This window comes from Notamacropus eugenii, chromosome 3 (assembly GCF_028372415.1).
Source record: "Notamacropus eugenii isolate mMacEug1 chromosome 3, mMacEug1.pri_v2, whole genome shotgun sequence".
NCBI classification, from domain to species: domain Eukaryota; kingdom Metazoa; phylum Chordata; class Mammalia; order Diprotodontia; family Macropodidae; genus Notamacropus; species Notamacropus eugenii.
The window spans coordinates 119,080,806-119,092,821 of record NC_092874.1 but is presented as its reverse complement, the minus strand read 5'-3'; the positions used below and the strand labels follow the sequence as shown (position 1 = coordinate 119,092,821).

General features: G+C 37.2%; 1 protein-coding gene across 2 annotated transcripts in view; it reads left to right on the top strand.

Annotated features, from left to right (window-relative positions):
* The window catches only part of MKLN1 (muskelin 1), a 244,633-nt gene that overhangs the window by 149,054 nt on the left and 83,563 nt on the right, over positions 1–12,016 (top strand). For both annotated transcript variants that reach the window (XM_072650124.1, XM_072650123.1), the window contains exon 9: positions 4,429–4,541. In XM_072650124.1, coding sequence (XP_072506225.1) covers positions 4,429–4,541 — 113 coding nt within the window. The remainder of the gene's footprint in view (positions 1–4,428; positions 4,542–12,016) is intronic.

The window sequence follows — 12,016 nt, the reverse complement described above, 5'->3', positions numbered from 1 at the left end:
TCCACAACACGACTATCATGGAAGTCATTTGCAAAATTACACAGATATGGCCTATATTGAATTGCTTGCCTTCCCAAAGGGAATGGGTGGGGAGGGAGGGATGAAGAGAAGTTGGAACTCAGAGTTTTAGGAACAACTGTCGAGTAATGTTCTTGCTTCTAGGAAATAAGAAATACAGGTAAAGGGGTATAGAAAGCTATCTGGCCCTACAGGACAAAAGAGAAGATGGGGACAAGGGAAGGGAGGGATGATAGAAGAGAGGGCAGATTGGTCATAGGGGCAATTAGAATGCTTGGTGTTTGCGGGGGGAGGGGACAAATGGGGAGAAAGTTTGGAACCCAAAATTTTGTGAAAATGAATGTTTAAAGTTAAATAAAAATAAAATGCCATTTGTTAGGGGCGAAGCCAAGGTTGTGGCATAGAGGCAGGAACTTATTAGAGCTTTCCCCCCAAACCTCTCAAAGCACCTGTAAAAATGACTCCAAACCAGTTCTAGAGCAGCAGATGCTAGAAAAGGACAGGTTGAGGCAAAGTTACAGACCAAGACTATCTGGAAGATCATCAGGAAGAGTCTATAACACTGGTCTGGCAACGGTGTGCAGTTTGAAATGGGCTGTGTAACGCAGACAGAGGTGTAACAGGCCTTAGGGTATTGAATCACTTCTGCGATTTCCAGACTTCTCAACCCACTAATGCCAAGGAGAGCTTTAACGGTCACTTGGCTGAGAGGGAAGCATGATCTGGCCCCAGTCGCAGCATGGCAGCAACCACTGCTGAAGCAGAGGCTGCTTCTGGAGCCCTACGCTTAACAAAGAGTTGAAAAGTCAAGTAATTGGCTAGGAAAATGAGCAAACCGGGAAAAAAGAAAGAGACTATAGATTCTTACTTTCTCAGTGAAGTAGTATTTTCTTAAGTCATTGGTGATGAGGAAGATCAAAACATACAGCCAAAAGAAGACAACAAAGCCAAAGCTCCTGTATCCAAAACCTCCAAGAAAAATATGAACTGGTCTCAGGACATGGAAGAGTTCAAAAAAGGATCTTGAAAATCAAGCAAGAGAAGTAGAGCAAAAATTGGGAAGAGAAATGAGAGCGATGCAAGAAAATCATTAAAAACGAGTCAATTGCTTGTTAAAGGGCACCCCAAAAATGCTGAAGAAAATAACAGCTTTAAAATTAGACTAACCCAACAGCAGAAGAGGTCCAAAAAGCCAATGAGGAGAACGCCTTAAAAGGCAGAATGGGTCAAATGGAAAAAGAAGTCCAAAAGCTCACTGAAGAAGGTAATTCCTTAAAAATTAGAATGGAGCAAAGGGAAGTTAATGACTGAGAAACCAAGAAATTATAAAGCAAAACTAAAAGAATGACAAAATAGAAGACAATGTGAAGTATCTCATTGGAAAAACCACTGACCTAGAAAATAGATCCAGGAGAGATAATTTTTAAATTATTGGGCTACCTGAAAATCATGATCAAAAACAGACCCTAGACATCATCTTTCAAGAAATTATCATGGAAAACTGCCCCGATATTCTAGATCCAGAGGGTAAAATAGAAATGGAAAGAATCCACCAGTCACCTCCAAAATGAGATCCCCAAAGGAAAACTGCTAGCAATATTGGAGCCAAATTCCAGAGTTCCCAGATCAAGGAGAAAATATTACATCTAGGAAAAAAAATGATTCTACTATCGTGGAAACAATTAGGGATAACACAAGATTTAGCAGCTTCTACACTAAGTAATAGAAGGGCTTGGAATATGATATTCCAGAGGTCAAAGGAGATAGGATTAAAACCTAGAATTACCTACCTAGAAAAACTGAGCATTAACACTTCAGGGGAAAAAAATAGAACTTCAATGAAATAGAGGAATTCTAAGCATTCTTGTTGAAAAGACTAGAACTGAATAGAAAATTTGACTTTCAAATACAAAAATCAAGAAAAGTGTGAAAAGGTGAGCAGGAAAGAGAAATCTTAAGGAACTTATTAAAGTTGAGCTATTTACATTTCTTTGTGAAATGATGATATTTGTAACTCATGAGACCTTTCTCAGTATTAGGATAATTGAGGGGAATGTGTGTGTGTGTGTGTATGTGCGGGGGGAGGGGAGGCATGGCGAGAGAGATTACAAACCCAGGGTGAGTTGACTATTGAAGGGATATCTAAAAAAGAAAATTAAGTGTTGAGAGTAATGTACTAGAAGAAAGTAGAATGTAGTAAGTGATCTCACATAAAAGAGGCAAGAAGGAGTTTTTACAATGGAAGGGATGAAGGAGAAGTTGAGAAAGAAGTAAGTGAGCCTTCCTTTCATCTAATTTGGCTTCAGGAGGGAATAACACACACACTCATTTGGGTATTGAAGTTTATCTTACCTTACAGGAAAGCATGGGGCAAGGGGATAAGAGAGGGATGACAGATAACAGAAGGCAGGGCAATTTGGGGGTAATCAGAAGTTACCATTTTGGTAGAAAGACAGGTCAAAGGAGAGAATAGAGTACATGCAGGGCAGGACAGGATAGAGGGAAATATAGTTAGTCTTTTCCAACATAACTGTTATGGAAATGTTTTGCATGACTACATATATATAACCTGCATTGAATTGCTTGCCCTTCTCAATGAGGGTGAATGGGGAGAGGGAGTGGGACGGAATGTGGAACTCAGAGCTTTAAAAATGCATGTTAAAAATTGTTTTTACATACAACCAGAAAATAAGATAGATAGGTAATGGGATGTAGAAATCTATCTTGCCCTACAGTAAAATAGAAAGGAAGGGTCTAAGGGGGGGTGGTGATAGAAGGAAGGGCAGATCTGAAGAAAGGGTAATCAGAATACATGCTTTCCTGGGGAGGGGGGAGGAGGGTAGAAGGGGAGAAATTTTGAAATTCAAATCTTTGTGGAAGTGAATGTTGAAAACTGAAAATGAATAAATTTTAAAAATAAAAATTAAAAAACACTATTTGTTATAGGAGATTGCTTTCTGCAAGAAGAAAAGTGACACTGAGTATAATTATGATGATGTAAGAAACAAGACCTTATTAAAAACATTTTTTTTAAGCTGATGAAGGGGCAGCTAGGTGATGCAGTAGAGCCCTGGCCATGGAGTTAGGAGGACCTGAATTCAAATCTGGCCTCAGACACTTAGTAACTGTGTGACCTTGGGCAAATCACTTAACTCTTAGTGCCCCTCTTAAACAAAAAGGTGGTAAAGCAGGTGAAATTGTAGTAAAAGCAAAAATAATAGTTGTGTTTTTGTTTGTTTTTAGTGGTTTATATGATATTATTAGGGAAACTCCCATTATGGAACTTCCTCTACCAATACGGATTAACACTTTCTCTGAGTCTTAAATTCTTAAGCAGAGGTTACAGACAGAAAAGAGCTTTGGGAAAGGGAAAGTAATTATTCCTTACTAAAAATTAATTTGTATAGATATATCAGTATTTCTTGGCACTTCCCATTCCTCCTGAAAAACACATGCTTCGTAGAGAGTTTGCCATGTGCATGTGCACATGGGCATGTGCACTCCCCTCTCTTCAAAAATGCTGTGCAACAGATAGAAGTTAAATAATTGTGTGATAAAATATATTACATACCAATATAGTTGGCAGATTAATCAAAGAACAAATATTATGATACCAGGAATGAATTCTAAGCATAATTTCTAGGATCATTTTAAGTGTCAAAATACTTAATTCAAACTACTGTAGGGATTTGAATTTCTCCAGCTTTTGGTTGTACTGGAGATGTGTGCTTTTTAAAAAATATATGTTCCCAAGATTACTTAAAATATTCGTGCCTCTATGTAGTCAGAAGAGCCCTGGATTTTTAGTTGAAGAACTGAAACTGAAATCAAATTTACCTTTGTCACTTTGAGCAAGTTGCCCCAACTGTTCCTTCATCTGTTAATTGAGGGTTTGTTATGACATACAGTAACTAAGGTCCTTTTCAGTTCTACTAAGCTCTTGTAACCATATGACAGTCTGGAAAACTTTTTTTCACTATTTTATTAAATTTTGTATGGAAAGAAATTCTGCACAATTTGCCACAGTAATGCTTATCTTGATATGTTATTGTTACACCTTAGAAGCCAAGTTCTTCAAAGGGATTTTTAATTTTGTCCAGTTCAGTTTCCTTATTTGTAGAAGAGGACACTAAAGATCAGCAAAAGGATATAACCTCTTAGGGACTTCCAGATTTACAGAGTTTTTTGGGTTTTTTGTTAAAGTTGGTAAATGTGGATAAATTTGCTGGAAATGTTATAATTTGTAAATATTGACCTGAATATAGTCTGAAAAATCTGCTGTGCAAAGCTGTGTTTGGGTATCTAATTTTGTAGTCAAAACTACTTGCTAAATATACAAGTGGAGGGCGGTAATCTTTTGACAGTGTCTGTCTTATTAAAAAACAAAATGTATTCTTCTAATTATTATAGAGACTGTTTATTTGTTTGGTGGCTGGGATGGAACACAAGATCTGGCTGACTTCTGGGCATACAGCGTGAAGGAGAACCAGTGGACTTGTATCTCTAGAGACACTGAGAAAGAGGCAAGTTCTGAAATATTTCTTGTATCTATCTTATTATGGTTTGGGGAATAGTATGTGTGTATATATGCCTGTATTTTTTTCAAGATGATTCATATATCATACCTTAAGTTCAACATGGTCAGCATGAAGAATGTGGTCTAATTTAGTTATGTTAGGCCTGCACAATATGCTGCCTGTCAAAGGACTTTGGACAGCCCATGAAAAATGTAGAGGATGTACAAAGAAGGTAAAGATTTAACAAGTGCTTTGTCTGTGCCCTGTTTAATCCTCCTTCCTCTAGTCACTATTGTGCCCGTCATGTAACTTGGCAGGTGGTTTGCCACTGTGCGCTCTTTCCTGCTTGTCACATGACCCATGGCAATAAACCATTATCAGACTATATCTAGTCTGAGTCCTGTCTTTGTGCTGTGTTTTCGGTCACTACTGGTGTTGAACAGGGACAAAGTGAGTTGAGCCATGCACCAACTATGTGATGATCAGCAACAGCCCAAGGGCTTCTTCCCCTCCCTGTGCAGCTGCCCTCCAAGTTGCATGACTGGTCTGGTGCTCCCTCCAAGATCAGACACTCCATTCAGTATTTTTTTGTATGTGACCAGTTGCTATGGAGATTTTTTTGGTTCTGGGCATGAGTTTGTAAAATGGGTGGTAAAAACAGGCAGGAGACTAGTCAGAACATAGAGTTTAATCGAGAGTGGACTAGATAGATGCTTGTTTACTTACATGAGAGACAAAATATTGTGCCTTGTTTGCTGAGAAGTAATAGCCATTCTGAAGGAATACAAATATTCGTCATCATTTCAAATCAAAACATCTTGACTTAAGCAAATTGGACACCAATGAAAAACAAATTAAAGTCTCTCAATTGTTGAAAAATCTCAGTATGAAGCACTGGTTTTTCAAGAAAGTAAACTCAGACAATGAGGCAGCTACTAAGGTTAGTTTTCAGATTTCTAAAGAAATTGCTGCTGCTGGGAAGTCTTTTACTGAAGGTGACTTCATAAAGAAGTGTTTGCTGATTGCAGTTTCTGGATTATATCTTGATAAAAAGTGTTTTTGAGAAATAGTTTAATCATTAATCCTTTACTTGGAAAGTGAGCCACTAAAAACCCATCTATACCCCAAAAAAAGTTCAGCTTATTTTAATTTTGGCCCCTACCCACTGCTAAGTGGTACAGTTGTGAGTTACAGCACTGTGTGCTCTAGGTTGTGGGCAACTCAAGCCACCTTAGAGTGCTGGGCCTAGTCCTAAAGATTCAGCTTCCTGAGCTCAAGTCTGGCCTAGACACTTACTAGCAGTGTGGCCCTAGGCAAGACACATAACCCTGTTTGCCTCAGTTTGCTCATCTGTAAAATGATCTGGAAGGGCAGGTAGGTGGCATAGTGGATGCAGTATCAGGCCTGGAGTCAGGAAGACGTATCTCCATGAGTTCAAATCTGATTGGCCTCAGACATTTAGTAACTCTGTGACCCTGGACAAAAATGACTGAACAACAGCAATAACAAAACTGTCATAGATTGTATTCCTGGTTGTTCAGTTATTTATCTTAAAGAATTTCTCTACTTCTTTATCTGCAAATTGCTGACTACCTGAACACTGGGACATTTTATGCCCCTAGGCCATGAAGCTTCATGAGGGAAGCGAAGGCCAATCAGGTTGCATGGGAGGAGGAAGTCAAGAAACTCAAAAATGCTGAGTCAGCAAAATGCAGGTTCTGTCATGCCAAGCTTCTCTGATTTTGTCTTTTATTATTTTTTAATGGTAAAATAATTCTATTACATGATTTGTTTATTCAGTGCCTGGTTGAGGGGCACCCATTTTGTTTCCAGTTTTGTTTTGTTTTTTTTGCTACAACAAAAGATGCCATTATAAGTATTAATGTGTGTGTATACATTTCCCTCTTTATTTTCTTTGACACATTTGTAGGTTTAAGAACATATATCTCATAAAATATTTGTGTCAAAATACACAAGCCTAATGGTGAAGGCTGTTTCTTTTGCGTACTATCATCCAATTTAATGGAAATGGACTTTTAGCTGAAAATATCTGCTTTAGAGTAACGTATATTTTGTGTCAGTATCATTTAGAATCTATGTATGCGTGTTGCCTCCTACTCCTTGGATCCTTAAAAATGATAAGTCAGAACTACGATATGGACTAGGGTGGAGGAAGTCCACAGAAAAAAATGTCACTGTACAATTAAACAAATAACATTACAAACAAATTTGATGACACTACAGAGAGACTTGGATATGTATATGTTTGTTAATAACACAGAAATTGCTATTTTGATCATTTTGATCAAAACCACATTACATGGCAGATAGCTGACTGAAAGACAAAGCTTGTGAACAAGCTAGAAATAAATGTCTGTAGAATTAATCAATGGTTATTTATTAAGCACACAATATGTGCTAGACAATATTGCTGTTTACTAGAGATACAAATACAAAGGGTAAAACAACCCCTAGTCAGAATGAGGTTACATTCAAATGGGGGAAGCCATAAGTACACAAAAAATATGTATAGCTCAAATATAAAGTTAATAAATAAATACAGACAACACAGTTAAGTAAAAGATAATTACAAAAGAAGAGTTGCAAAAAAACTAACCACTTTTACCTCTGTCCTGTCCTGCCTTCCGTTTATTCCATTCTCTCCCTTGACCTGTCCTCCTACCATAGTATTTGCTTCTAATTATCCCTTTCCCCAATTTGCTGTCCTTTCTATTATTTTCCCTCTTCTACCCCCTTCCCTGTGCCTTCCTACATGGTAAAATAGATTACCATGCCCAATTGAGTGTGTTATTCCCTCTTTAAGCCAGACCCCATGAGAGTAAAGCCACTTATTCCCTTTCATCTCCTCCCTCTTATTGTAAAAGATTTTTCTTGCCTCTTTTATGTGAGATGATTTGCTTCATTCTACCTCTCTCTTTCTCTTACTCCTAGTACATTCCATTCACCAGTAAATTTTATTTTTTAGGTATTCTCCCTTCCTATTGAGCTCACCCTGTGGTGTGTGTGTGTGTGTGTGTGTGTGTGTGTGTGTGTGTGTGTGTGTGTGTACACATGAACACACATATATACACCCATATACATATTATCTATCTACACATATATAATATACACATATGCACATGTATATTCCCACTAATACTGAAAAAGATCTCTTGAGTTACAAATATCATCTCTCCAGGTAGGAGTGTAAACAGTTCAACTTTAATGAGTTCCTTGTGCCTTTTCTCTCCTCTTTGCCTATTCATGTTTCTCTTGGTTCTTGAATTTAAAAGTCAGTTTTTCTATTCAGTTCTGGCCTTTTCAGCAAGAATGCTTGGAAGTCCTCTATTTCATTGAAATTACATTTTTTTCCTTGAAGTATTATACTCGGTTTTGCTGGGTAGATGATTCTTGGTTTTTAATCCTACCTCCTCTGACCTCTTGAATATCATATTCCAAGCCTTTCAGTCCCTTAGTGTAAAAGCTACTAAATCCTGTGTTACCCTGATTGTATTCAGTATTTGAATTGTTTCTTAATAGCTGTGTGTAATATTTTCTCCATGACCTAAGAACTCTGGAATTTGGCTGCAATATTCTAGGAGTTTTCCTTGTGGGATCTTTTTCAGGAGGTGATCAGTGAATTCTTTCAATTTCTGTTTTATTCTCTGGTTCTAGATTATCAGGACAGTTTTCCTTGATAATTTCTTGAAAAATGACGTCTAGGTTCTTTTTTTGATCATGATTTTCAGGTAGACCAATAATTTTTAAATTATCTCTATTGGATTTATTTTCCAGGTCAATTGTTTTTCAAATGAGATATTTCACATTGTCTTATATTTTTTCATTCTTTTGATTTTGTTTTATACTTTCTTGATTTCTCATGAAATCATTAGCTTCCATCTGCTCCATTCTGATTTTTAAAAATTATTTAATTTATTTTTTTTTAATGTTCTACAATCACTACCATAAAACTTAGATTCCCCCCCACACACACCTGCCTCCCCCTCCCTCCCCAAAATGGCATACAATCCTATATAGGATCTACATATACTTTCCTGTTGAATACGTTTTCACTATAGTCATGCTGTGTAGATGAACTAAAATAAATGGAAGAAATCATATAACAAATCAGAACATAATACACACACACACACACACACACACACACACACAAACATACATGATCTGCTACATTCTGCGAATGAATTCCATAGTTTTTTCTCTGAGTGTGGAAGACATTTTGCCTTAGAAAACCATTGGGAATTTTTTTTTTTTTAAGTTCTTGCGTTATTACGAAGTTCCAAGTCTGTCAGAAAAAACTCTCAAACACTGTGGTCGTTGCTGTGCACAAAGTTCTCCTGGTTCTGCTCTTTTCGCTCAGCATCAGATCATGTAAGTCCTTCCAGGCCTCTCTGAAGTCTTCTTGTTCATCATTTCTTATGGCTCAGTAGTACTCCATTACATTCATATACCACAATTTATTCAGCCATTCCCCAATTCTTGGGCATCCCCTTGATTTCCAGTTTTTGGCAACTACAAAGAGTGCTGCTATAAATAGTTTTGTACATGTGGGACCCTTTCCCATTTTTATAATCTCTTGGGGATACAGTCCTAGTAGTGATATTACTGGGTCAAAGGATATGCACATTTTTGTAGCCCTTTGGGCATAATTCCAAACCGCTCTCCAGAATGGTTGGATGCGCTCGCAGCTCCACCAACAATGAATTAATGTTCCAACTCTCCCACAGCCTCTCCAACATTTATCATTTTCCTGTTCTGTCATGTTTGCCAATCTTATAGGTGTGATGTGGTACCTCAGAGTTGTTTTGATTTGCATCTCTCTAATCAAAAGTGAGTTAGAGCATTTTTTCATATGATTGTAGATATCTTTAATTTCTTCCTCTGAAAATTGCCTGTTCATATCCTTTGACCATTGGGAAATGACTTGTATAGTTGTACATTTGACTCAGTTCTCTATATATTCTAGAAATGAGGCCTTTATTTCTGAGATTAGCTGTAAAAATTCTTTCCAAGTTTACTACATCCCTCTGAATTTTGGTTGCATTGGGTTTGGTTCAAAAACTTTTCAGTTTAATGTAACCAGAATTATCTATCTTGCATTTCATAATGCTTTCTATCTCTTGTACAGTAAAAAATTCTTCCCTTCTCCATAAATCTGATAAATACACTATTCCTTGCTCCTCCAGTTTGTCCATGGTATCAGTCTTTATACCTAGATTGTGTACCCATTTGGACTTTATTCTTGTGTACAGTGTCAGGCATGGGTCTGTGCCTAGTTTCTGCTACACTGTTATCTAGGTTTCCCAGCTATTTTTGTCGAACAGTGAGTTCTTATCCCAGAAGCTGGGGTCCTTGGGTTTATCAAACAGGAGATTACTATATTCCTTGCCTACTGTGTCTTGAGTGCCAAGTCTGTTCCACTTGTCTACCCTTCTGTTTCTTAGCCAGTACCAAGTAGTTTTGATAATTGCTGCTTTATAGTACAATTTGAGATCTGGTAGCACTAGACCACCTTCCCTAGCATTTCTTTTCATTTGTCCCTTTGATATTCTGGACCTTTTGTTCTTCCAGATGAATTTTGATATTATTTTATCCAGCTCTGGAAAATAATTATCTGATAGTTTAATTGGTATAGCACTAAATAAGTAAATTAATTTAGGTAGAATTGTCATTTTTATTATATTAGCTCAGCCTACCCATGAGCAACTGATGTTTTTCCACTTAAATCTGACTTTATTTGTGCAAAATGTGTCTTGTAATTGTGTTCATATAGTCCCTGGGTTTGTTTTGTCAGGTAAACTCCCAAGTATTTTATAGTGTCTACCCTAGCTTTAAATGGGATTCCATTCTGATTTTTAAAGAATTAGTTTCTTTAGTGAGCTTTTGGATCTCCTTTTCCATTTGACCCATTCTGCTCTTTAAGGCATTCTTTTCCTTATTGGCTTTTTGGACCTATTTTGCCATTTTTTAAAAGCCATTTATTTTTTAAGTTGTTATTTTCTTCAGCATTTTTTGGGTGTCCTTTAGCAAGTTGTTGACTCATTTTTCTTGATTTTCTTGCATCACTCTCATTTCATTTCCCAGTTTTTCCTCCACCTCTCTTACTTGATTGTCAGAATGCTTTTTGAACTCTTCCATAGCGTGAGACTGTTTTATATTTTTTTGGGTGAGACCTTGAATGTAGGAGCCTTGACATTGCTATCTTCCTCATCGTATATGCTTTGGTCTTCCTCTGGTTGTATGCTTTAATCTTCCTCATCTGAAAGGATGGAAGAAAAATACCTTTTCACCAAGAGAGTAACCTTTTATAGTCTTATTTTTTCCCTTTTTGAGCTTTTTCCTGGCCAATTACTTGACTTTTGAGCCCTTTGTCGAGTGGAGAGTATACTACCCCAGGCTTTGGAGGTTTTGTGTAATTGTTCTCCGGGATATCTCTAGGGACCTGTAAGTTCTGCCTCAGAAGCACGTTGTGACTTTACAAATCAGTTAAAGTCTCAGTGTCCCAGGAAAAACACTAAGACCATAAATTATAAAAGAGTTACCAGCCTGAATTACCTCTGTTGGTATAGATCACAGGAGTAGCCTCAAGGTCACAGGTTCCCCACTCCTGGCAATAGGAAGTTTCCTCTTGGGAATTTTTCTACCTGATTAAACCTTAAGTCTATATCCCTCTCCCTCCTACCAAAAGGGGAGGATAGGAGAAAGAGCAAAGGTTTTGAAAATTACCTTTTCTCAATTGTCAAGCTTTTTTTTCTCCTTACCTCCCTTGGAAAAAAAAAAGAAAATTCTTCTTTAAAAAATAGGTGTAATCAAACAAAGCAAATTCCCACATTGGCTATGTCCAGAAATGTATCCCATTCTGCATATTTGATCTGTTACCTCTCCATCAAGAGATGACTATCATTCTTTAACATTGGTACCCTGGAATCATAGTAGATCACTGCATTGATCAGAGTTCTTAGGTCTTTCATAATTGTTCATTTTTTACAATATTGTTAATATAGTGTAAATTGAAGCATAATACTTTTTAAAGTCTTCTTGGAGATCATGTAATCTAGTTTCCTCATTTTAAAGATGCAACTTTTATTTTTTTTTATTAAATTTATTTAAGTTTTCAACATTCATTTCCACAAAATTTTGAGTTCCAGATTTTCTCCCCATCTTCTGCCCTTCCCCCACCCCAAAATGCGTTCCATTCTGATTGCCCCTTCCACCAGTGTGCCCTCCCTTCTAACACCCCTCCCTTCCCTTATCCCCATCTTCTCTCTTGTCCTGTAGGGCAAGATAAATTTCTGTACCCCGTTACCTGTATTTCTTATTTCCCTTTGTATGCAAAATCAGTTCTCATCATTTGTTCCTAAATCTTTGAGTTCCAACTTCTCTTCCTTCCTCCCTCCCCACACCACCTCCCCACTGAGAAGGCAAGCAATTCAATATAGGCTATATATGTATAGTTTTGC